Source organism: Fusarium proliferatum (genome assembly GCF_900067095.1).
Source record: "Fusarium proliferatum ET1 genome assembly, contig: FPRO_scaffold009, whole genome shotgun sequence".
Lineage (NCBI taxonomy): Eukaryota > Fungi > Ascomycota > Sordariomycetes > Hypocreales > Nectriaceae > Fusarium > Fusarium proliferatum.
Window position 1 is genome coordinate 410,181 of NW_022194798.1, and position 25,164 is coordinate 435,344.

The 25,164-nt window shown below is 47.6% G+C and overlaps 11 protein-coding genes across 11 annotated transcripts; 6 read left to right on the forward strand and 5 right to left on the reverse strand.

Annotated features, from left to right (window-relative positions):
* Nucleotides 1–77: 77 nt before the first annotated feature.
* On the forward strand, nt 78–4,529 carry FPRO_15675 (uncharacterized protein; the record flags this gene model as incomplete). Its single annotated transcript, XM_031219979.1, has 6 exons — nt 78–101; nt 158–799; nt 885–961; nt 1,022–1,420; nt 1,475–1,550; nt 1,608–4,529. 6 exons carry the CDS (start codon nt 78–80, stop codon nt 4,527–4,529), a joined length of 4,140 nt encoding a protein of 1,379 aa, XP_031085684.1.
* A 206-nt stretch (nt 4,530–4,735) lies between these two features.
* FPRO_15674 (uncharacterized protein) lies at nt 4,736–5,748 on the reverse strand (the record flags this gene model as incomplete). The annotated part of the gene is made up of 5 exons (XM_031219980.1): nt 4,736–4,926; nt 4,978–5,294; nt 5,341–5,447; nt 5,499–5,657; nt 5,707–5,748. 5 exons carry the CDS (start codon nt 5,746–5,748, stop codon nt 4,736–4,738), a joined length of 816 nt encoding a protein of 271 aa, XP_031085685.1.
* Nucleotides 5,749–6,322: 574 nt separating this feature from the next.
* Nucleotides 6,323–7,765, reverse strand: FPRO_15673 (uncharacterized protein; the record flags this gene model as incomplete). Its single annotated transcript, XM_031219982.1, has 4 exons — nt 6,323–6,904; nt 6,957–7,199; nt 7,247–7,530; nt 7,597–7,765. The coding sequence occupies 4 exons, from the start codon at nt 7,763–7,765 to the stop codon at nt 6,323–6,325; spliced, it is 1,278 nt and encodes a 425-aa protein (XP_031085686.1).
* A 1,789-nt stretch (nt 7,766–9,554) lies between these two features.
* FPRO_15672 (uncharacterized protein) lies at nt 9,555–11,880 on the forward strand (the record flags this gene model as incomplete). The annotated part of the gene is made up of 6 exons (XM_031219983.1): nt 9,555–9,577; nt 9,625–9,786; nt 9,835–10,236; nt 10,283–10,717; nt 10,770–11,065; nt 11,114–11,880. The coding sequence occupies 6 exons, from the start codon at nt 9,555–9,557 to the stop codon at nt 11,878–11,880; spliced, it is 2,085 nt and encodes a 694-aa protein (XP_031085687.1).
* A 513-nt stretch (nt 11,881–12,393) lies between these two features.
* On the reverse strand, nt 12,394–13,311 carry FPRO_15671 (related to 2`-hydroxyisoflavone reductase; the record flags this gene model as incomplete). The annotated part of the gene is made up of 1 exon (XM_031219984.1): nt 12,394–13,311. One exon carries the CDS (start codon nt 13,309–13,311, stop codon nt 12,394–12,396), a length of 918 nt encoding a protein of 305 aa, XP_031085688.1.
* An 836-nt stretch (nt 13,312–14,147) lies between these two features.
* On the forward strand, nt 14,148–15,265 carry FPRO_15670 (uncharacterized protein; the record flags this gene model as incomplete). The annotated part of the gene is made up of 3 exons (XM_031219985.1): nt 14,148–14,869; nt 14,920–15,000; nt 15,049–15,265. The coding sequence occupies 3 exons, from the start codon at nt 14,148–14,150 to the stop codon at nt 15,263–15,265; spliced, it is 1,020 nt and encodes a 339-aa protein (XP_031085689.1).
* Nucleotides 15,266–16,484: 1,219 nt separating this feature from the next.
* FPRO_15669 (uncharacterized protein) lies at nt 16,485–18,198 on the forward strand (the record flags this gene model as incomplete). Its single annotated transcript, XM_031219986.1, has 3 exons — nt 16,485–16,610; nt 16,696–18,046; nt 18,101–18,198. The coding sequence occupies 3 exons, from the start codon at nt 16,485–16,487 to the stop codon at nt 18,196–18,198; spliced, it is 1,575 nt and encodes a 524-aa protein (XP_031085690.1).
* A 195-nt stretch (nt 18,199–18,393) lies between these two features.
* Nucleotides 18,394–19,359, reverse strand: FPRO_15668 (uncharacterized protein; the record flags this gene model as incomplete). Its single annotated transcript, XM_031219987.1, has 2 exons — nt 18,394–18,546; nt 18,607–19,359. 2 exons carry the CDS (start codon nt 19,357–19,359, stop codon nt 18,394–18,396), a joined length of 906 nt encoding a protein of 301 aa, XP_031085691.1.
* A 1,017-nt stretch (nt 19,360–20,376) lies between these two features.
* FPRO_15667 (uncharacterized protein) lies at nt 20,377–20,757 on the forward strand (the record flags this gene model as incomplete). The annotated part of the gene is made up of 1 exon (XM_031219988.1): nt 20,377–20,757. One exon carries the CDS (start codon nt 20,377–20,379, stop codon nt 20,755–20,757), a length of 381 nt encoding a protein of 126 aa, XP_031085692.1.
* A 438-nt stretch (nt 20,758–21,195) lies between these two features.
* Nucleotides 21,196–23,367, forward strand: FPRO_15666 (uncharacterized protein; the record flags this gene model as incomplete). The annotated part of the gene is made up of 2 exons (XM_031219989.1): nt 21,196–21,416; nt 21,465–23,367. The coding sequence occupies 2 exons, from the start codon at nt 21,196–21,198 to the stop codon at nt 23,365–23,367; spliced, it is 2,124 nt and encodes a 707-aa protein (XP_031085693.1).
* A 139-nt stretch (nt 23,368–23,506) lies between these two features.
* On the reverse strand, nt 23,507–24,939 carry FPRO_15665 (putative NADPH2 dehydrogenase chain OYE2; the record flags this gene model as incomplete). The annotated part of the gene is made up of 7 exons (XM_031219990.1): nt 23,507–23,531; nt 23,589–23,685; nt 23,739–24,174; nt 24,226–24,240; nt 24,294–24,507; nt 24,561–24,726; nt 24,783–24,939. The coding sequence occupies 7 exons, from the start codon at nt 24,937–24,939 to the stop codon at nt 23,507–23,509; spliced, it is 1,110 nt and encodes a 369-aa protein (XP_031085694.1).
* Nucleotides 24,940–25,164: the final 225 nt, after the last annotated feature.

Here is a 25,164-nt window from a genome sequence, read left to right on the forward strand (position 1 = left end):
TGCTTCGACGTAAAGTGCGTTTCCAGTTTACAGCCAACCGCCATCAGCTATACCAGACAACCCTGTTTTCCTCTTCAATGAGTGATTCGGTATGGCTGCCTGTTTGTCTCTGTGAGACAGCGCATAGCACCAGGTACACTTGCTCATACACGTACAGTCCTTCTCAGTCTGGTCCTCCCGTCCACCACCTCGGACACTGGTATCCTGTTCTGTTGGGTTTTCCAGACCGGGCGGGGCAAAGGTCCGATCTCTACAAGACCTTCTCCGCGCCATTCAGCCTCTTAACATTCGACTCACTGCGGCATCATCACTCCGAAATCCCCAAAGAGCCGGCGAGGGTGCATCGTACACAGTCTTTCGATACACCGATGTTGCGACCAACAAGGCAGTTGCCGTCAAACAAATCAAATTAGCCCAAGATGCCAACAACCATCAGGCTCACCAGGACCGAGTGGAATGCGTTTTGAAAGATATAGAGGTCATGTGCCATCCGCCTCTTGCTCAGCACGAGAACATACTGACACTTCTGGGCTATGGCTGGGGGTTACGGCAAGGAGACACCATACCATTCATCGTAACTGACTACGCTGCTTGTGGCACGCTGCGCGATTATCTCCAAAGCGTGAGAGTTCCCATGAGCTCCAAACTGTCCCTGTGTAGTCAAGTCGCTTGTGGTTTGAACAGGATGCATTGGGCTGGTGTTGCTCATGGTGACTTAAAACTTGAGAACGTACTCGTCTTTCCCAGCCACACGATAGAAGGTTCAGGGACTTATGAGACCGATGTGACAGTGAAGTTGGTAGTTAACCCTTTCCTTTTTGCCCTATATAATGCGATACAATTGCCAGGCCTCGGGTTTATGGGAGCGCTGATCTAGATGACAGTCAGACTTTGGACACGCATGCCTTTTTAGGGACGAGCAAGGAGATGGTGCAGTTCAGATTTATCGAGGCACTCTTTGGTAAGTAGCTATGGACCGAGAGCTTGGCGCCCTTGATGATCTCAAACGCATTATTTCCAGGTATCTGGCTCCCGAACTCCGTCATGGTTCGAGTCTCAAAAGCGTAGAATTTCTGCGATGCGACGTCTGGGCCCTTGGCCTTTTATGCTTGGAGGTTGTCTGGGACGGTGCTAGATACTACCATCTACCATCGATAACCTCTCTGAACGCTTGGCCCCAGGTAACTGAAGCAGAAACGAAGTCATCTCATGAGTGGGACCGTTCCTTCAGCTTGTGCTCTTCGCTCTCTGAAGCAGCAGAAAGGTCGATGGACGATATTCCCTCGCGTCATGAGTTCCGTCCTTTGCAAAAGACAATAATTAAAGGTATACTGAGGCAGACTCTAGAGGCAGACTCTTCAAAGAGACAACACGATCTCTCAAAACTTCCATTCATATTTGGCGGGGGACTTCACCTATCGTAAGGATTGCTCGACTCCTACCTTTACTGAGGTCGGTTACTAATAGATGGTAGATGGAACGAGATGGGAAACATCGAGGATTCGCTCCAAGCGATGCCCAACCTACCAGAAGGGGGTTGGTCTTACGAGGTATATACTGCATGGTAGCTTCACGCCCTGCCGTACGGAACATTCTGACGAATCTAGAACTTCCTCCCAAAGGTGGCCAGTCGTATACCTTTTCGTCTGAAGGAACAAATGGTACTAGACGCCAAACGAACTGCTCTCACGGAATGCGACGTTTCGACTAGAGCTGCGTTCCAAGTTGCTCTAGCCTTCTTCAACGGATTCGGAATCGATCGTGACATGTCCATCGCTATGCAATACATGAGAATGAGCAGCTCATCAACCTGTCTTCCGTTCGAGATTCATCGCATGGTTCTGCAAGACCGATACCATAATACCGACAAGCTACGGACGACTGTGCAAGGCTACAACCCTCTTTGCTCCATCTTCACGAAACTGGGCGTCTGGGCTTCTCCAACACTTCATACTGGCTCGTCGTGTCACTTCCTGTCCCCATATGGCCTCAACAAACTCAAAGGTCATTCGCCACAGACAAGTCGCATTTCTTGGTTGCAGAGTACTGTCAGCGCTTATTGCAATCAGTCTCTTTTTCTTCAAGATCATGACATCAACAACTGTCTCATTTTAGCTTGTCAACTTGGTGACCTGGAAGCGCTCATATCCTTGGCCCCACGTAAGGAGAAACTTCTGCCACGCAAACATACTGGCCCTACTCCTCTTCACTATCTCTTCATGTTCGATCAAGATGAAGAGACATTACAACGCGCAATGGAAATCTTGCTACCGACACATCTTGACTCTCGAAGTCTATTACTTGAATCCTACTGCTCCGAAACCCAGACTCTCGATCAACAGCTACCATTCTCCCTAAGGGGTACTCCTCTGGCCTTTGCTGTTGACGCCGGTTCACTAGCAGCTGTGAAAGCACTACTAGGGGTTGGGGCGAACCCCCTTTCTCGCAGCCCAGAGAGTGAGACATCTCCAGATGTTAGTTCTCAAAGTTCACTACGGAAGGCCATATCTTATCATAGAGCAGATATCTTCTTGCTTCTATGGCAGTCATGTATGAATAACCCAGACTGGTATAATGAGCTCCTTAACGGGGTATTGACGGGTGAAACATGTCTTTTCTCACAACTGTGTGAGAGGTCTTTCTATGAACTATGGGTCATAGGGAATGGCAATCACCAGATAAGGGGGTCAGAGATGGTTTCGACTTTGACGGGAGCCATTTGGAACCTTCTGACTTCCAATCCGGAATACCAAAAGTCGTCATTTGCGCGATACTCTGCTGCTGGAATGAGAGCCATCCTCATCCAGGACGGACTGGAGATTGCCAAAGACTTACACCGCTCTATCAATGACATTAGCCGTTCATCTATACCTTCTTTTCTAGGGGAAGAGCAACAGAAAGCCCTATTACAATCACTACTTGAAATGGCTTGCAAAGGGAATATTACGCCAAACCGCGCGATCAAGTATATTGACTTTGGCGAAGTCTTATTTTCAGCCATTTCACCAGCCATGGGCTTTCAAGCTCTGCTTTCTGCGGTTCGCCATCATAACGACAGCCTCTTTGCTCTACTACTCCCTAGCAGTCAACATCTACACCAGGTTGATGAGGATGGCAGGAGTATTATATGGCACATGATTGACTCAGGCTTCTCGCACATGATTCCCCTATCAAAGGTCTTCGAGCAGGGTCTCAAACTTGATGATGTCGACGGCTTCGGTGAATCATATTTGCATTGCGCAGTGCGCAACAGATCCGTTGACGACACTGTCACACTAATCAATATGGGATTAGATGTCGATAGGAAACTTCTTGACGGCACCACAGCAATGCACATCGCCGTGCAAAATACTGATACGGCCATGATTCAATGCTTGCTGGACCACGGTGCCTCTATCAATGCAGCTGATAATCAACAACGATCACCCATTCATAGTCTGTTCTTGCAGACTCCGCAACATGAGTTAGCATCTGCGATTGCAGTCGCTAAGCTATTGCTGTCACGTGGTGCCTCAACAACGACAATGGATAGCGACGGTTCCACGCCCGTTCATGCTCTCGCACTGTGGGATGTCAGTACGGTCTGCTCACCAGGATTTGCTTCCCTCATACGCCGAATGAGCTTATCAGCTCGTGACAAACTTGGCGCGACAATATTACATTCTGCTGCGCGTCTCTTCAAGGATAAGCTAGTCGCGATACTTATTCAGTCAGGGGCAAAGGTTGATGATCAAGACAACAAGGGTGCCACTCCTCTACACGCTCTTATATCTCAGATGTGTCTCATGAGGTTCACATCCAATGACCAAATCATTCCCACTACCAAAGCATTGCTTCAAGCCGGACCAAGAATGGATCTGGTGGACAAGTATAACCGCACAGCTATTGGCTCTATGATCCTAGCTTGCAAGAACCAAAATACCATTCAAGTAACCCTAAGAGATACTGGTGTTCAGTTTGAACAACGCCTTTCTTTAGTGAAATGCATTCTGCTTCATTGCTACATGGCCTCACCGGTGTATCCCTCATTGGTTCATCCAATCTCACATGCTTGGGAAGTGGCAGTGCTCAACATGCGTTGGTCTGTTGTCCGAGAAATGCTCTTTCATGGCAAGGTAGATCTCGGCCTTCTAGCGTGGCCTAGAGGGATGAAGTTTCTACTATATTCCATTGAACACGCTGATCTTTGCATATTACGCTTATTTCTGGGCAGAGGATTTGAGCACTGGTCACCGCATATTCTGGCTGGAGATGTCACACAGCGCTCGGACCCCAGTTCAGAAATTTCCAAGGCTAATATGAATTGGTCACCTGAAAAGCATATCTTATGGGAGAGTCAAATACCAAGATACGGAGTTCATTCTAAGCGTGGTAATGGGGACATACTGCGAGAGATCCTGGAATTCCTTGTCGAGAATAAAGATTTGTACAAGATGGGGTCATTAAACGGCGAATCAACTTTCGGCAGACCTGTGTCGTGGATTCTCGTCGATCAGTTGGCCACTGCATGTCAATTGGGCAGACGCTAACTAGTTCAGTTGCAGGTTGCAAGTCCCATTTGTAATAAGTCGTGTCGAAATTGTTTTGAGTGCAGTGACAGCATTAAAGTGATGACCGTATCAGACGACTGCATTACAGAGAACAATTTACATACTAGCATGCTCATTGAAATTCGGGTCATTATGGCAGCCTCCGTCCAGACTTCTGATATCCAAGACGATGGCATATTTTGATTTTAGAGCCACTGTTTATTTCCATAGTGCGAAACGAAGGAACCTCCATTACCAGCCTCAATGCTGGCCTTGTTTATGACAGAAAGAACTGCAGTGGCAGACTCTTCGGGAGAAATGGCACCCTCCCAGTGAGGGGCGTATCCTTTGAAAGCCGCCACCATATCACGAACTCCCTGAATCTGCTCTTCGGTGTCTTTTTCTTCTCAGCATATGATGCAACGGAGCTGGGGGGTCATATACATACAGTTGGACGTGTCCTGGGTAGCAACCAGGCCCGGAGAGATGGCCATGAAGAGGATACCCTCCTTCCTATACTGGGCATCGAACTTGGCAACGGCAATGTTGAGTGCTCCCTTACTGATGGTGTAAGGGGCCCCATCAGCGATTGAGAAATCGGTAATGAAGTCCGGGTCAGCCATGCCTGACGAGATGGCGATAATCTTCTTGGCTTGGCCTTTACGGATAAGCGGCAGGGCTAGGTTGAATAGGTGGATGTTTCCAAGAGTATTGATCTTGAAGGACTCGAGCATATCTTCTTCAAGTCTCTCGGGTTCCTCGCCACTGAGCTGTAAGCGACTGGGCGAAACAAGGGTTAGAATGAACTTACAGAACGCCGATGGGGTTATGGGCAGACCATTCGGATTGAAGAGCGGCATTGGCGATAATATAGTCGAGGCTACCGCCTGTGATCTTGGCCACCTCTTTGACCAAGTTCTACTCCTGTGGTCAGCGTGAAATTTGTGAAGAGGCAAACTGGTTACATACCTTTACCGACTCAAGGTTTTGGATCTCGCCTTGGATGGTATGAATGTTGGATCGTCCTGACAGTTCGCGCTGAATCTTCTCTTCAGTAGCCTTTTTGTTGCGAGCGAACCCAATGACAGTGTTGCTCGAGTCGGCCGACAATTGACGAACGAACTCGAACTATGTGATATTAGTATCGTTGTCGCAAAAACGAGTCGGGGGGACTTACACCGAGGCCTCGGGATGTTCCGGTGATAAGATAAGATGGCATTGTGGTGATGGTTTTGCGTTTCAGCTGCTTAAAGGAAGTATTCTTTGATGATATATATTTTGTCTGATAGAGAATTGAAAATTTATGATGCGATTTAAGCCCTTATATATATCATTCGCAAGACACAGTTTCGATCATGAAAGTCTTAGTGCTTTGTAATTCGGATTGACCCTGCCCGCGATACGGCTCTTGGTCAGCGAGCTAGTGGAGGTTAATAGTGGGGTCCTCGCAAAAAGTTGCCCTGCACCAAAGACCTACCATAAGCCACATTCGTCGACGTCGCATTATCGTGCGCTTCGCAGGTATATTCAGCGGAAAAGGCAGCCAAAAACTCATTTTAAATATTTTGAGGATTGCTCTGACTATGTGGCTCTTTGAGGAGATTCCTAATTCTATCATCGCATCAGGTTCACGAGGATCAATACAGCTGGGTGTTTTTGAGACGGCAGATAAACCCTGATGGTCGTTACTTTTATACAACAATTAAATGTATAATTAAGATGACGAAAGGGTATTCACAAGTTTATATATGTAACTAGACATCTGGTACTGTCCTGTCTGTCGTTTCCTTCCACTATATAAACGCTGGTACCGACTTGTGAGTCGAGCTCAGAATAACACCCAACTTCCTAACATAATTCATCTCCTCAGTATACAAGTCCTTTTGCACCCAAACTGTTTCGATGACTTTCTTAACAGTTGCGATATTTCTGTACTGCATATTCTCACTCGTCCTGTCCATAACATCCAGAATGATCATTCTTTGCTTGTCGCTTTCTGCCTCGCAGCCAAAGATGAGTAAAGGAAATGGCCATTGGCAGGCAGGCAGTCGTTCAAGCAACTCAAATGCTTGTCCGACCCACGTTGTGAACTTTTGATCTAGTGGAAGAATCCCTGCAGATGCTCGTCTGAGATAGATCAAGGTAGATAGGCGGTACAGCTCAACCACTAGATCGAATGCTGGATGCGCTGTATCAGCAGAAGCGTTGTTGTCCGGCGCTTTCTTTTCAAGATTGCGGAGTTTCCAATCTAGTGTTTCAAGATGGCTTCTATGAGCCTTCGTTTCGTAGCGCGGGTCGGAGGGCACTGTCGCGGCGTTGAAAGCTTCAGAAAGGAGATACAATATCTCATGCGGCGCTCCTGTAAGGCTTTCGGGCTTCAAGAAATATTATGTTAGCTAGCTCTGCTGAGTAGTAGACAGTAAATACCTGTCCGTTGCCGCATACAACTGGGTGAAACGAATCAGCAGCGTCATCGGGATCAAACGTGACATGTGGCTGCCAGTGGCGCAAGCTGAACCGAGATAAAGTATTATAATAGTGCACCCAGCCTACAAGAGCAGCTGTATCGTGGTCGAGGTTATCCACATCCAGCCCAGCTGTCTTGACGATCTTGGCAGCGCCACAAGCGTACCATAGCCAATGGCTCGACTTCATCGAGTTTTGCTGTATCTAATGCCGGAGTTAGTGCGACACTTCTTCAAGGGTACGGCCCGTACCTCTAGCGTGCTTAGTATCATGCCAGCTGCTATGTGGCAGGCTGAATCGATAACACTGATGCGGCCTTGTGTTGACTCTGATAGTTTCCGTAGAGCGGCTACTTTATACTGGGCGGTTGTCTGAGGTGAGTTGGCGCGATGGAAGGAAGCGAGTGCTAGAGCTGATTTGAGGACTGCTGTAGATGAAGGTGAAAAGTCCGAGAGGGCTATCTGGATCAACAGTTCCCGAACCCTTGGAGCATCATGTCCAAAAGACGTGATGGAGTGTGAAGCTGTCTGTATGACTGGCTGAAGTAAGTGGAAGCTATTCGCAAGGTGCATGCTAGTATGCAGTGGACGGTAAAACTTACAATACTGAAAGTATCTCTGATCGGCTGGTATGAGTCTAGCTATGGGTCCCACTGCCGGACCTTTGATCAATGAGAGTGGCCCTGATGCCTCAAGAGAACTAGCATCGGAAGACCCAAAGGATACTTCAGGCAGCCCCAGCATGTGTACTCCATAGGTTTTTTCCGACATAGATACTACACCGTGCAGCCTAATATCTGTGAAGGTAGTGTTCACCAATCGATGGTCAGACTGTTTACACTTGATGCGCGGTCTGGGGCCAACTATAGCCCGCCGGGTATCATTCCGACGCGGCCAAGACAGCTGCATGCCGTAGCCCTTGCAGTGGCGCCCTGCTTTGATGCATCGATTGCATTTCGGATAAGTTTGGTCGCAACGCACTTTACGCGCTATCACGTCTGTTAGTAGCGTTAAGTACAGCGGACCAGATAGGGCGAACCTCGACAGGTTCCGCATCCCAGGGATGGCATTTCGATGGCGCAGAGATATGACACAATGTTACTCGCAAAAACTTCCCACTCTTGATCCTTCTTGGATATCTCGGTGGCATGAGGGAAATAATATGAGTATCTCCGCCATGGAATGATGCATCCCCCCGATTACCAACATCAGGTAAGCAGCCACAGACAGGATAAGCTCGGTAATATGCCGGCTATATCCAATCTTTCGTTGGAGCAACTTTTTGCGAGATGATTATAATTGTGGGGAGATTGAGACTAAGCTGTTATTCCAACTAGCGCATATCTATCTTTAGAACAGATTCTGGACACCATGGCTAAGCCGTAGGGTAAGTCCAGTGTTTTGCGAACATTTATTACTTCGTTGCAGTCATACTGACATTAACCTTGTACGTAGAGTCAAATAGTCACTTACTTGCATATTGAGGACTAGTTGTACTTAAAGAGACTGGTTAATGCAAAAAGCGTCTGGCGACAATCAGCATCAACGCCCACAACCAAAAGGACAAACTTTTTCTGCACGAAGATGTTATCTACCAAAAGACATTTTCCCTCAATTATCACAACTAAATCTAAATTTTTCGTTTCTTATCCCGATTACCACCTCGCTCTGTTTATATAGCCGCATATTTGTCTCACAAGTCCAAACAGTACATTGGGTGATTTATCCCTAGGAAACTTATGAACGCTAGGATAAGTGAGATGATTGATAACTGATAACCGACAATCGATAGAAGATAAGATAAGCACCACCTTATCTCGGCGTCTTGGTGGAGCAGCTGAGTTCAAAACGCCGGTCGGTTAAGACCAATCAACCAATAAATCTTGCTGGAGGGCACTAACAATATTGTGATTGGTACACTGCCCTTGTCCAAGGTGTCAAGAGAAAGGCGGAATGATTATCAATGAAGGACTGTCTTGCATCAAAAAGAGTGTATCTGCACAGCAAAACCGTGTTCTCTTCATACATCATTCTGCACCCTTCATCTCGATGCTTTCGCAATGATTGATTACTGATGCGGCGATATTTCCTCACCTTTCCAGGCCACATTGACAATGAGTCGATTGCCCAGACCCAGCGCTTGGTGGCCCCGGCACGATGTAATAAGTTGCCCGACTGCTTCGCAACGATGGTGTTGCGAACGCATCTGCCTTGACCACTGACAAATACTGCCACCACGATCGCGATCCCCTCAATCTCAAAAACCATGGCAGGCGTACATAATGACGTCGCGAAAATAATCACAAAATCGCTCGGCTGAAGCAAAAACGGCCAAATTGCATAACTTTCAGCAGTTTTTGTTCACTAATCACCTGGGGATGCCGCTTAGCTGAGCGTGGCAGGGCTTAGCGCGATGCTCAACCGCCGCAATGGCCGCAGCTTTCGCCGCACACCACTGAAGTCGGTTTGGATGCCTTTATAAGTTAATATTGACTTGTCAGCAAGCAAGATACGAAAACTCGCTTTGGGATCATGAGATATTTCTAGAGTTGTTTTGGCCATGACTGATCAATTGCAACACCGGTAAGTAACAATTGAAAGGGTCATGACTGGAGAGCTAATGGGCATAGACCGCATGGAGTTGCTTGCACGCCCTGTCGGCGGTCAAAGATGAAGTGTGTTACTTCAGACCCGGCAGCCGTTGTATGTGATCGGTGTCAAAGACTGAGGAGACAGTGTGTATTTGAGTCACATCGCAGGGGCCTTTGGAGGAGAGATGTGTCAGGGAGAAGGTAAGTCCCCCCATGAGACAAAGTGATGTAGTTAATCTTTTCTGGAAGGGAAGACCGAGCACGGCCTACAGAAGAGGCCATGGAGGATGGATTAGCTTCTGGGTCCTCAGAATCACAGCGCTTTTCAGATACCCAAGCCTTTCAAGCACCTGATCCATCAGGCAGGAGATATTCGTATCAGAATCGAGCTCCCGAGTCAGTTTCCGCGTCTTCCAGATCTGATCAGTCGCCATTTACAACGGCGTCCTTTGCTACAAATTACCAGGATACACGAGGGTTGTCACTAGGTGCGGCTCTGAACTCAGACCGATCGATGGAAGGAGACCGCGGAAGCTCCCTAGATACGTTCCTCCAGCATAATCTCCCTGAAACAATAGATTCCCCAAGAACGCGCGATCCTGTTGACATAGGACTCATCAGTCGGCCATCTGCACAAAATCTGTATGAAGGGTGCGTGAACCATGATTTAAAAGGGTCCGGTTACTGATTCGTGCAGATTCTTCAAACACTTCAACGGCCTCGTTGGACTGCTTGACCCCAGTCTCTATACGTTCACGTATACACGATCTAGGTCAAGTCTTTTGTTCACCATGATTCTCACAATATCATCACGGATCTTCCAACCAGAATCTCATAAACCTATACGCGACCATGCTGAGTTTCTCCTTGGACAAGCTTTACTTGCATGTGACTCAGCGATCGAGAACATCTGGGCCATTATCTGTATATATCACTGGAAAGACGTGAACGATACTAGAGGCTACACCCTGATCGGGTTTGCGCTTCGAATGGTGGCTTCAGCAGAATGGAACATGTCACATCAAAACGTCGCCTACGGCACGCATGGTATCGAGCAGTCGGGAGAGCTGCAAGTGCGGCAGAGAAGAGACAAAGATAGGGTGTGGCTGATGCTGGGAAATATCGACCGGATGTGAGATCCTCTGAATCAAGATGGAGACAGGCGCGCAGCTTACAGTCATCAGATCAAGCTACTTCGCCGACCGGCCTCTCTCAACAACAATCGTTCTTGAGAATGTGGCGTCCAGACAGTGGATGGCCCTGACAGAGTGTACATATCTACTCGGAGATGGAAAGGCAGTTGCTAGCCATGAGTTGGCAGGCATTGCCAACAAGGTTTACGAGAGCATGGTGAGAACCCGCGCCGATTCTCGTGTTTCTCTGTCAACATTGGATTTTGGCACATTTCAGAAGGATATAGATGACTTTAACAATAGGATTTCTGCATGGGGAGACTATTGGCAGGCTACATTCGCTACGTGTAAGTAACGCCTCAAGAATCTGGAGAAACATACCTAACAGCATCTAGTTACCAACCCGGAGCCTTTCCAAACACCTCTGATCTACCTCTACAGAGATTACATGCGTCTTTACTTCAACGCGGTATTTCTGCACAGAATGCTCATCTCAGAAGACAGAGCTACGCCACATGATCTCATCACCCATACAGCTCGAATATGTTTCTGCAGTGGATTGAGCGTACTGCGACAGGCTATCGAAATGGGAGAGTTAGATGTCATCTACTATCTCTGGGATACAGCTCACCTAATGATCGCTTTCTCAGCCATGATGATTCCAAAGCTATTGAGGCAGGATATCGACGAGTCATCGATCTCAAAGAATGAAGCTATCACTACAATTACTCAAGGCACGTCTGCTTATGTCAGTGCGGCCAAGTCAATGGGCCACTCTGATCCACAGACCCACGCAATTTCAGCCCAAGCTCGTCTCCTCTCTGCCATCCTAGCACGACTGAAAGCCGAACTGGGGCAAACAAATATTGACGTGATGTCTCCGGCCATGCCTGACAATCTCTCTATCTCAGGCCTGTCCTGGATTGAAGACCAGTTGAATAGGTCCACGTTGTTCTCTGACGGAAGAATGGAACAGCCTGTGTTGGACTACGTCGATATGGATACCCAGACCATGGGCCCGGACGAAGACATGAGCTCGTTCATGCCGCAAATGTACGACGAACTTGACCCTATGCTGGATGACGATTTTGTGAACTCGAAATATTTTGATGTTGGATTGCTGTCATGGAATGAGCCGGGCATATTCATACACCCTCATTAGCTTCACGAGATCAGGTTTTGTCAAAACTTGTAGCAATTGACCAGATATTGTTTTATAATGTCTTAATTGTGAGCCATATATGTTATTTGTAATTGAGACTTGTAGCTAAGAGCTGAATCAGAACAGAAAACTTAGTTTATACAGAACCATCTATAGCAAGCTTTATTTCTCTCTTGATGCTCTGTCTCCAACCGTCACCGTATTATCCAACGTCTGTATCTTATAAGTAATACCATGGTTCCGGGTTCTGTCAATATGTCAGGTGAAGCCACCTTTACAAGCATATTTGGACACAATGCGTGGGGGTAATACTGAGCCTACTACTGATTTTATTGTTTTTTTCATGCTAGTGGTAAAATATAATTCACCAGTCATTTTCCAAGATCAATGGGCAAGACTTGAATATCAGTGGCTTGTATGGAAATGAAGGGTTCTCCTCAAGCTCATATGACCTCAAAATAACTCCTACCATAGAACCTAGGATCCTTACTATGTGACACTATACACAATAGATCATGACTCTTCAACAGCTTTCAAAGCGGCACGAACAACCTCCTCAAAGTCCTGCTTCGGCAGACCCAACAAATTATTCATGATCTCTCCTTCCTTCTCAAGATGTCCTCCGAACCGTCCCGTAACAAAACCCGTCTCGATAAGATTATAAATAGCATAAGGATCACCACCCGCCACCGCAGCCTGGCTTTCTTTAATCGTCTTCTCGCTGTCAATCTTCTCAACACTCAACTTCTCCCCACTAACGCGCTCAATGGTCTCAAGGAGCATATTCTGGGTGATAGCAAAATCACTTAACCAAACAATTCTGTTTTTGGTCTCTTCCCATTTCTTAGTCAGGGCGTTGACCATAGCAAGAGCCGTGTTGGCTTCAGTGGTGCAGCTGAACCAGCCCTCTCCATCATCCCAGATGACAAATCTCTTATCCTTGATGTGCATTCCCAGAAAGTCATGTACAGCACTCCACTTGAGCCACATGCCGCAAGCAATGGCCATCCACTCCAGGCCAGTGGATTCCTTGGAGCGGAGATGATCCTGCACTTGGCCCTTCTCTCGGAACACCGAGTTCAAGGCTCTTGCGTCAGGGTTGTTGTTGTTGAGACCATACTCGGAAGCAACGTAGCGCTTCACTTTGGCAGCGACTGCAGCGTCCACGAAGCGGAGTTGATCAGCGACGGCTAAAGAGGTCATGCAGTTGACAATAGCGTCTTGGCCTGTGAAAGCAGAGACAAGAGCTTTAGTTGGGTATGAATCATCGATTTTAATGACATTGACGTTTGATGGGAGCTTGCCCTTGGAGGATGAGCGCTGTAGGACGGAGACTGTGAAAGAAGGTTCTTTGACAAGGGCGTCTAGCATGATGGAGCCGATTGAGCCAGTGGCTCCGACGATGAGAATGTTCTTAAATGGCGAAGACATTTTCAAGATGTAATTGGTTGAGTCTACTTTTGTTGAAATTGAGTACAGTGAAGATTGAATGGTAATACCTATATCTACATGGTGCCAATCTATCTGTTTTAATATCAAGCTGTTGGCCTGTTGCTTACTACCTCTCGTGATACCCTCGCTGTCCCATTCCATTCTGCACTCTGCTTAGTGATCATACCCTTGCCTGCATTACCTCATCTTTGTAGCCTAATCAAGACGCCGGCATCTGCACCCGCCCGACGTGACGCTTACGACGCTAGTCGGGATCCTTAGAAGAACGCTCCGATTCATTCGCACTTCAATCAATTCCGTCTGACATCTTCCTCACCATATTTCTGAAACAGTATCGCGGAATAGAGCCAAGATTCCCTTATTATATCTATTGGTTTACTACCATAATTATCGGACTGTTTTGTGGTTGCCGAATGTCGTTGCTGCTCTAAGTCGTTTATCTTCTATCAGTGAGTAATATGGCTATCTAGGCGATATAATTGGCTGGTACACCTCGTAGAGGCCGGAAACGATTAGTAACAGCTGCCGATGACAGAAATGCCCGACTGGCAGAAGCCACAGGACAATAATGAAACAGTTTCGAGATAGTAATCATTTAGAATAGCCTTTTAGTATTCGTAGTTGATATGCGGAAGGCTCGGTCTGATGAAGTCTTTTGCTATTATAAATCAGAACGATTATCTTGATACCAAACTTAGGATATTCTACACTATATCTTCCAACGTTGCCGTCACTGACAAGTTTATACTATCTGGGTTTTGTATCTTCACTCTACAATCGTAATTTAATCTATCTCTTGCTTTTCTAGCATGAAAATGGCCCCTACAGAGCATACCATATATCGCGCCGGCGATGGCAACGGCGGCTTCTCTCCGGCCTCCGTCAAGCTGCCTGACCTTGGTCCTCACGACATTCTCGTCCGTTTGACTCACAGTGGCGTGTGCCATTCAGACATCGTTCTCTGCCAATTAGGAGCACCTGTAGCTCTTGGCCATGAGGGAATTGGTATTGTCGAGTCAGTTGGCTCGCTGGTGACACAATTCAAGATCGGTGATCGGGCAGGTGGCGGCTTTCACCGTGATGCCTGCGGTCACTGCAAATACTGTCTGTCTGGAAGGGACATCTATTGCTACGAGCGTGTAATCTTTGGCGAAGGCGACTTTGACAATGGTACTTTTGGTACTTATTACGTCGGCAAGGAGACATTTCTCCACAAGATTCCCGACAGTCTTTCTAGTGAGCATGCTGCACCTCTTCAGTGTGCGGGCGCTACTGTGTATGCTGCTCTCAAGGCTACAGTGACAGCAGAGAAGCGCGTCGGCATTCTCGGCATCGGTGGCCTTGGCCATCTCGCCATTCAGTATGCAGATAAAATGGGTGCCGATGTTGTTGTCTACAGCACGAGCACTAGCAAAGAGGCGGAGGCACGAAAGCTGGGTGCCAAGGAGTTTCATCTCATCGAGAACATGTTTGATACGGCTACGGCGCCTATTGACGTTCTTGTTATTTGTGGGACAAAATATCCCGACTGGGACAAGTACGTCTTTCGTAGCATGCAGAGAGGCTTGGCTAATAATTCTTTTGCAGGGTCATGACTAAGGAGTTCCTTGCGAGAGATGGAACCATTGTCCCTCTTGCGGCCCCAGTTCACGGACCTCTAAGCTTGCCGTACGCTCAACCATCCACATGTACTTACCCATACTGACTATCTTGTAGTGCGGGAGCAATGTTCTTCCAGGGCTACCATGTCTTTTCGAGCCTCGTTGGATCGCGCAATATCCACGACGAGATGCTTGAGTTCTCTGGACGTCATGGCGTCAAGCCTATGGTTCAGCTCTTCAAGCATGAAGGTGAATCAACCATCAAAGAAGTTTTTGAGTTAGTCGAGCAGAATAAGATGAGATATAGGGCTGTTCTGGAGATGCCTAATTAGACTTGGCCTTGTGTAATCGTTGCATCTATGCTTTCCTCGAATAATAGGCTTTACCTAGCTGCATTGAAAGATACTCCACTCCTGTTTACTCATGAGTCTCTTTGTGTCATGAATAGCAGCCCTGCTTTTACCTTTTTGATACACATGACTCGTGGATGACCGGCTTCAATGATGATCTGGGCACTGATACGATATCTATATCGATGTTATTTAGGCTTAAATAGCGCAAGCTAGTGAAAAGAGAAGGGTCTGGGTGTTATGTACAGTTATTTTGCCCCAGTACCCAACCTTGATCGGTATTCGGGCTCCAGTGTTCTGATGCGTACCAGGCGCTAATGCACGCTGAATCCACCGGTCAGACCATCCCAACAGCGCTCCAATAGGGAATCAACCCTGTTATCTTAGGGCTGATAGATCCCGACCAAGCTCGAATAACCCGACGTTTTCAATACGAAAACCCCGACATTTGCAAGCCTTGCGTTGCTTGATGTATCAGATGGAACGATAGAAGTCTGTCAGAATAGCTCAATGTTTATTTGTGTTAGGCTAAGTCTACATAGTCTGGACTTAAGCCTATGTGGTCATGGTCTGACGTTTACTGGACTTGATTCGTTGGATTGTAACGTGGTGTAACAACGCCCGCAGTGCCATCGTGGAGCGAAGGCGAGACGCCGGTGTCTTGAACACGAGAAGCCACATTTGACCGGTGTCGCCATTCCAGAGCTTACCCCAAAATCTGACGTGAGATCGTTGCGTCCAGCCGAATTCTTCTCTTGTCAGGAAATAACATCGTGTACAGTAATTATATCTCATGGTAGTTCACAATGTTGACAGGATGGCATAAGAAGATATCCATCAGCGCTGTAACATCAGAGGGCCTAGTAGATAAGGAATCAATTTATACTGGCTATTAATATCTACATTATCCTCAGCTGCAAGCCAATGCCGGCGTCTATGCTGCACGCCGGCGTCTTGGTGGAGAAGCGGATCAATTAGTCCGATCTGTAATCATTTAGTCAGTGCCAGTTCCCTCAATAATTGGTTTACCTCTCAGCTGAAAGCAGCGTCTGGTACTTTGAACTCTCCACGGGCCGTAACGCCGCAGAGACGAGTTCCCCATCTCGATCTCTGAGCGAAATATATCTCCCGCTGATCGGCTTTTCCAATGTGCCATTAAAACTTGCGTCATACCATCTTGCAAGAATATTCTTATTAAGCCATGAGTTCTTCTACCTCGGAAATGGATAGTATCTCTGTACTGCCACTTGATGTGGCAGATACGGGGTCGGGACCTAAACGGGGAAGAAGACCACTTGAAGTGCCGGAGGGTGGATCAGTGACAAACGTGAGTGCACCGTGACTTGACGTCTCGGCATGATTAGTGATGCGACTTTCGAGTTTTGAGCTGTCTTCTAACTGGCCATTTTTAGCGCCGAAGGATACAGAATCGCATGGCTCAGCGTGCATATCGACAGCGCAAGGAGTCTGCCATTGATGTACTGAAGCAAAAGGTTGAAGAGCTGGAGCGGTCGAAGGAAGATATGGGGAGGGAGTTTATTAACTTCACTTCTGTCATTCTTGAACAAGATACTGTCAAGAACAATCCGCAGATCATTGAGCATATTAAGCAGACCACCATAAGCTTGCTGTCCAGCGCTCGAGAGGTAGACGAGAATGAGAGACCTGTTGTCCAAGATGAGGAGCAGAATGACCTCCTCAACGATCTTCCAGTCGAAGACCCAATTGATCTCACGCCACCAATCCCGCAAGCCCAGAGCTTCGACTTTCCCATGATGGATGGCACCGGACAGATGGAATACACCACCAACCCAATCGATCCCATGCTCGGCCAGCAAAGGCCCAATTCCGATTCGACACCACACTCGTTCGATGCAACCTCCTATTTCCAGCTTCCCACCACCCAAACGCCCTTCTACGACATGACGTACCAACTCCCCGGATCAACGTGGGACTCTACCCTGCCCAACCCCCGGTCCTACGCAAGCCAAGAGCTAAATTTTGGCCGTCGGTACCACAGAGCCTCTCAGGAGGCTGCCTTTCTTCTAGCGTCAATGAGACATGCGCCTCCTGGGTGGTATCGCAAGGTCTTTGGCTTCTGTATGCATTTTGAGACGAGGGAGGAGATAAGCAGTCGATTGGGCGAAGCACTGCGCAAGTCGAAAGAGACGACGCTTAATAATTGGAAGTTTCCATTCACGAATATTGGTGGCGCTGGGACTTTCTTTCCCGACCAGGGGTATGGTAATGGCGATTTGCCGATTGGCAACAGATCACTGGAGCATGAGGCGTATAGACCACCCGAGATGTCAGGCTTCTCAATGGGACCCTTCGGACCCTCCATCGAACAGATCAGAGATTTACGCTTGAATGCCCAGTTACGCATTATCGATCCTGAATATGACGGAGATTTCTTCGATTCAGATGAGATTGAGATTTGTCTCCGCGGCTACGGTGTTACTATTCCAGCGGGCAAAGACTTCGTCACAGCATACATCGATATGAGCATGTTCGAGCGAACCTCAGATTCAGAGACGAGTTCTGGACCTACCACGCCTCCTGACATGCCAGGTAACGGGACCTTCGAGGAGGAAGATCTCGAAAGTGACGAGCCAGCTTCGTTTTCATGCCCTGCTGGCTTGATGGGTATGGCGATGGGAGCTATGCCGCCCCCACCGAAAGGTAAAGGACCTGGGGAGCGGTGGAAGACGCCTAGTAAACGGGACACCAAGGTTAAGATTGATGTTGAGAGATTGATCATGTGTAAGAGACAGGGTTCGTATTGACTTTAATCTGAAGGCTAACTGTTTCTGATAGGTCTTGTCAACTCAACTGTTTGTCTCGGAAGAACACCAGCGGTTCGCCCTATGGACATCCGTAAGTCGTTAAAGATGGCCATCATACAGGAAGACTAGAGCTGGGATACGTCACTGGGACAACAAAGGGATGGTGTATTAGTCGCCTGATGAATGGACAAGAGTGAGATAGGAAGAAGCGGGGACGGGTGAAGGGAGAATGATAGCGGTAGCTCAATAAATATATCTCTATGTTCAAAAGGTCTCCCGTGCATCCTGTTCCGCTCGGAGAAGCAGAGTCATACCGTCTCCGTACTACCCCTCAAGGAATGTTTCGACATGTTTGACGAAGGTCGGAGCGTACTGGAAGAGAAAGCCGTGCCCGCTGTTGGGGTAAAGAATGAGCTGACCATTCGGAACCTTTTGATAGATAAGGTAGCTGTTTGGCGTCGGGATCATGTAGTCGTTCTGTCGAAGAGTAGCTGTTAGTATTTGACCCTGATTGAAAGAATAGACCACGTTACTCACGCTTCCATTTGCGACCAAGACAGGTATCTTGAGATCAGGCAATCTGTCATAAGCGCCGTCTTCTCCCTTGCTCTTCTCCGGAGTCTCTGTGAAATCATGGCCTTGTGTGACCTGGCCCATAAGTCCCTTACCGCCATCTTTGTATCCACTGCTGAGCCAGAGAGAGGCCTCTTCCCCACTCGTCGCTGCACTCCGCTCATGAATCCTCGACCACCAAGCCTCAGCAGCAGCATCACCCGCGGCGTTCTTGGGGAAGAAGAGTGTCTTGAACACATTGATGTCTACGTCCTTGACACCCGCAACAGAACCAACATCTTTATTCTGGGAATAAACAAGGTCAGGTCCGTAGCTGGTGCCTGTTCCCGCAAGGATCAACTTGCGGACTTTGACCTTGCTGGGATCAGCGTTGAGAGCTACCATCTGAGCGACATAGCCTCCAATGCTGAAGCCGAGAAGATCGATCTCTTTCTCGCCGATTAGTTCGACGAACTGAGTTATATCAGCGGCGGATTGTCGCATTGAAGTAGCGACGTCGCCAGTGCTGAGACCAACACCAGCATAATCGACCGTGATAATACGGCGGTTCTTTGCGAAGCTATTAACAATGACAGGATCCCATTTATCCATGGTGCCACGGAAGTGCGTTAATAGCACGAGAGGTATGCCAGACGCATTGCCGATCTGGCGGTATGCAAAGGTGGCACCATTCGGTGACTTGACATATTGTGTCTTGGCGGTTTGCTGAGTTGCCATTTTGATGGACTTTGATAAGGTTGGAGATTAGGTTTCTGGGGTAATTGGCGCTTGATAAATCCTTAAAGCTGATGCTGCATGCGTTTATGTACTCGTTTGCCGATGGTGCTTGTGATGCCACTAAGAGTCGGAGTGCTTACTCACAAAAGTAATCGTCCCGCCTGGAGAGTCATACTACGTACGACAGCAAATTGTTACTCTCAGACGGCTAGAACCATATGCATAATCAACTGCCGAGCGTGAAATGCGCAACGAGTGACACATTTAGTCACAATTTATTTGCCGCTATTGATTAAACTCAGAATGGTCATCTGATACACATAAAAACTGTTACATGAGACTTGCAAGACGCGAAGCTGTACCTCGCAACTCAAGGCTAGTTACTCTCCCCAATTACTAGATGTTAATTAAAGTCAAGAAAATAGCTGCTAGAAAAGTATGAGGTCAAAAAGCTAAGCTATTAAACGGCACACACCTATTGTATGCAGAGCGAAAACAATGCGATATCAAAAGGTCTATACATCGAAGGCTTATAAAGTAGGAAATAATATAATTTTACTTTTAAGCCTGGAAAGGCATATTAAGATCTACTATCTACCTATAAAGATATGAATATACTGTGTACTCCGATGAAGCCTCTTTATCGCATAAGCATCACTGTACTACTCTTATAGAAGTTTCAGCTTGTTATTTTGCCCTGCGGCTTACTGTAATATGTAAATACTGCATGAAGGGCACCATTATTTGCATCTTGCTTTGTTACAATACCTAATTCAGGTGATATGCAGTCAGGCAGCAGCAGATTAGGCAGCAGTAATCAAGTAGCCTGGTAGCTAAGACTTTAAAAGTCTCCCAACAGCTTTGGTCTATATTCTAACTAGAGCAACTGAGCTTCTCTGTTAATAAGCTGCTATTATGAGGCGGTGTTTAATTGTCTGATTCTCCCCCACTGTTCCCATATTATATTGACACTCCACCGTTGCATTCGCATGGCTCCGCGGATCGCGAGAGTTCACCATGGATCCGGGGATACCTAATCGGCCAACAAGGCGGGACGACTTTGAAGTCGCTATCATCTGTGCCCTGACTCTCGAGGCTGACGCCGTCATTACTCTTTTCGATCATCACTGGGAAGGCGATGGTTTCTCTTACGGCAAGGCTAGAGGCGACACGAATGCTTATTCAATTGGTGTCATTGGGCAACACAATGTGGTCTTGGCCCATCTACCGGGAATGGGTAAAGTCTCTGCAGGCAATATAGCTGCCTTTTGCCGCATGAGCTTTCCGAATATCAAGCTAGCACTGCTTGTTGGTGTATGTGGCGGCTCGCCTTATTATAATAACGGCAAAAGCCAAATACGTCTCGGCGACGTGGTTGTCAGTACCGGTATTGTTTAATATGACTTTGGTCGTCGGTTTCCGGATCAATTCGAGATCAAGGATAGTTTGAACGACACCCCCGGAAGGCCGAATCTTGAAATTAGAAACTTATTATCAAAACTGATGACAGCGAGGCAGAGTGAGCGTTTGCAAACAGAAAGTTGGAAATATCTTAATGAGCTATATCAGGACTCAAAGAGACCGATGACTTTCCCAGGACGATCAAAAGATCTCCTTTTCCCAGCTGACTATCGCCATAAACACCAAGACTCGCTAATGTGTACGACATGCGCATCGTGCCACCATGAATCAGATACAGTTTGCGACATAGCCCTCACTTCAAGCTGCGAACAGATGGGATGCGACACGAGCCAATGTTTGCAAAGAGGCGGTCAGCAGGGAGAGGAGCATCACCCACTTGTCCATTTTGGTACACTCGCGACAGGGGATACGGTAATGAAGTCTGCAAACGATCGTGATCATATCGCGAAGCAGATGCAGGCTTTGGGATTCGAGATGGAGAGTATCGGCGTATGGGAAGTCTTCCCATGCGTCGTAATCAAAAGTGTATGCGATTACGCCGACAGCCATAAGAGCAAGGACTGGCAGCCTTATGCTGCTGCTTGTGCAGCATCATATGCAAAGGGATTCATCAGATACTGGGATCCGACAAGATGGTAAGGGTCCTACGCTCATAGAGTTCCTACATATTAACAAGGTTCAAGTGCCGAGCCTAGCTCCAAGCCTGAGCAGTTTCGGAAACGCATTGTTAAAAGCCTCAGCTACTCAGACATGAACGAAAGAAGAAATAACATTCAATCAGAGGCTCCGTCTACATTTAATTGGATCTTCGAAGAATCAGTCGAATACCCTAGGGAACAGGGCTTGGACTCGCTCTCGGCCCAAGATTCTGATACTACTAGACACCATGAAACCGAATGGAAAGCAGACTTGGCACCAAACGCCGAGGCTGGAAAAGAAGGATCATTTGAAGCTGGTGAAAATAACGGAACAGAGTGGGAAACAGCATCAGACGAGGAATCTGAACAAGAAGGATCCCTTGAAGACGATGAAGATGACGAAGCGAGCTGGGAAACGACATCAGACGAGAAGTCTGGAGAAGAGGGATCCCTTGAAGCGGACGATGACATGGGGACTGACTGGGCAACAGAATCAGATGACAGATCTGAGACCTCCGAAAATTCCACCCCAAGCGGCCGACAATGGAGACACTGGGATAGCTTTATTGATTGGCTAAAATCGAACCTGCCAGTCTACTGGATCACCGGGAAACCGGGCTCTGGGAAGAGTACCCTCATGAAGTTCCTCATATCAGATTCCAGGACACCAGCTGCGTTGAAGGAATGGAAGAAGGACACAATAATAATTGCGCACTTCTTCTGGAAGCCAGGAAGTACGATGCAGCACTCTTTCAAGGGTCTTCTCTGTTCATTGCTGTGTCTGATTTTGAAGAACGATAAGAGCATCTCCCATAGCGTTCTTCAGAGAATGATCAAAGACAAAGATGGAAAGGAGTCACCGAGTGATTGGGACCAACGCGAACTGAGAGATCTTCTAGAACTTTATCCGTCACTGGGTATCGTATCAGAAATGAAGTCTTGCGAACTGCCCTCTGCCCTTGAGACCTTGACCAGGTGGATACGCGAAGCGAGCCTGCCACGCGCCGTTAGCACCACTATATTGACCCTTGCACAGAAAATGTATGAGCGAGGATCCCTATTGACACCAGAAACCTGCCGTGAACTTCTACCCCTTCATTCTCGCCGGGGACAGTTCTTGATATATGCAGTATCTTTTAGTCATACTACATTTGTGTTCAACAACTTGGCAACTTTTCCAAATTCTGAGAGATACGAAACTGCTTATTATATCTTTTATAATGCTTGTGCCGAGCTTCATTCTCCCGACGATGACGGGAATATGATGCATGAACCCGGGGTAGTCAAGTTCATGATCGAAAACGGCTACAGTCCCAACTGGCCCGGAAGCTCAGAGACGACTACTTACAAATTCGGCAGTCCTTGGCTTCGGTATTTCTTAGCACTACATGAGAAACTTACCGGTAGAGTGAAAGCTATACTCACCTCGACTCAGGCACTTGCAGTCTTGGATACTATACGTATGTTCCTCAGATCTGGGGCCAGTGTCCAGTCTAGGTTCAAGATAGTATTCAGTTGGTGTCGAGTGCCCGAGAGAAGCCTACCTGCACATATTAGTCTTGAAGCTCTTTTTATTCATCCCTATAAACGCTTCCCCTGTCCGGACAACTCTGGCTTCTTGATCCTGGAGATAAATGCCAAGGTGCTCCTGGAATCAATACTAGTTCAGGTACACGGGGCAATACACCCCGTTTCCCGTTTGAGGCTTCCGGAGGATGCCTCTCACCCAAAAGCTCTTGCATTCGGCAATTGGAGCAAGAAGGAGTATTTCATCGTGGATAGAAACTGGGTGTCAGAGTTACTCGTAGAAGGAGTAAAACTCTGGTTTCGGCACGCTACGAGGAAGGGTGATGACACGAAGTTGAACAACACAGTTATGGGGATGTGTCGTTACGTTACTGACAAAGTTAGTGAAGCTTCGTGCCGTCAAGGTGCTTGGCCCTTTTAAGTGTCATTACGCTAGCCAACTTCAATACTGTGTCAGGTCTCTAAATACGATTGCAACTCTAGGACAAGTTGGGCATCAAGATATCCATTACACAGGTTCGAGGGTAAGCCTTGAGACTATATGGGAGTGCTCACGTCGCCTAATCAAATATGTAAGCCGGGTAGCTATAAGGAATTTATTAGCCATGTGTTCAAAGGTACATAGATAGTGGGCTAGCTCACTCGCTATATCCAACCTCGTTGACCTCGTAGAAGACGGAGCGATCGTACTTGGTCAACGACCAGCCATTCTTGATTCTCGCAGGGAGGTCAGGGTTGGCTGCATCAGAAATATCAGCAAACAGAAGAAACGCATACGAACGGGGCGCTTACGAATGAAGTGACGCCCAAAGGCCACGAGGTCATCTGTCTCACTAGTATGCTGCAGTGCCTTCTCAGGCGTATATCCCCCGGCCACAATAAACTGCACACCAGCACGGGTAGCTACTTCTCTGATAGGCGCTAAAGTATCCTCGACCTTGCGTAAATGCTCAGGTGTATCCATCGACCCATCTGCTCGAGGCTCGATGGCGTGAATGTACGCGATATGGGGTTGAGCGTCTACAATAGCTTGCGCCCAAGGAACGAAGAGTGATAGCGGTTCGGCTTCTCGCATTCCTTGAAAGCGCGTGAATGGTGACATGCGGATACCGATGCGCTCGGGGCCGATGGCGTCGCTGACTGCATTGACGACGCGGAGGGGGAAGCGGATGCGATTCTCGACACTGCCGCCGTATTGGTCTGTTCTGTCGTTGCTGGTTGATTGGAGCTATGGTACTGTCAGACCTATTCCACATCCTAAGTAAAAGCAAATACTCACAAACTGATCAATAAGCTACAAGTTGTCTGTCAGCCATCAAACCTATCACTTCGAACATGAGTGCTTACGTATCCATTGGCGCCATGAATCTCGATGCCGTCGAAACCAGCCTCCATAGCGTTCAAAGCCGCTTGTCGGTAATACTCCACAAAGTCATCAATATCAGCTTCGCTCATGACAGTGAAGTTATCCGGAATCTTTCGTGTGACATCATTGTCTTCGAAGAATGGTTGTGAGCCGGGGCTGAGAACAGCAGGGACTAGATCTGGTTCGGCAATACGTCTAAAGTAGTGTCAGCGGACAAAATGACAACCAGAAACGAGGGGCTAGCTCACCCAAGAGCCCAGAGCTGACAGAGGATAAAAGCTCCTTTGGCATGGACTGCATCAGTGACGTGTTTCCAAGCGGCAATCTGCTCTTTGGAATAAATCCCCGGTGAGAAAGGGCGCCCTGATGCCTCAAGGGAGATGAAGGTCCCTTCTGTGATCAACAAGCCACCAGCTAGCAGTCATAATTAGTATACTTTCTCCAGTCGTGGAGGCACTGTGAGACCGTACGTGTAGCGCGCTGGGAGTAATAATCCGCGGCGTAGGTAGCGGGAACGCCAGCTGAATCAGCACGGCCACGAGTCAAGGGTGCTAGGACGATCCGATGCTGTAGATCAAGAGCGCCGACCTGGATTGGCTTGAACAGCTTAGAGGTCTGTGAGGTCATCCTGGTTTAGCGTAGATGTGCCAACTATAGTCTAGTGGGATAAATGAATAAGCGTGAAAAGTAGAAGTGTCCTTGCGATCTTGTGATGCAGTTCGATTGTGTGTATTAGTACTTACTGCCTGTATATATACGCACTGATTGCCTTCTTTCATTGATTAACAATCGATGAATTACTAACATACATTCTCCTGAGTAGGTCATATCTGCTTTCAAATCGCGATATCA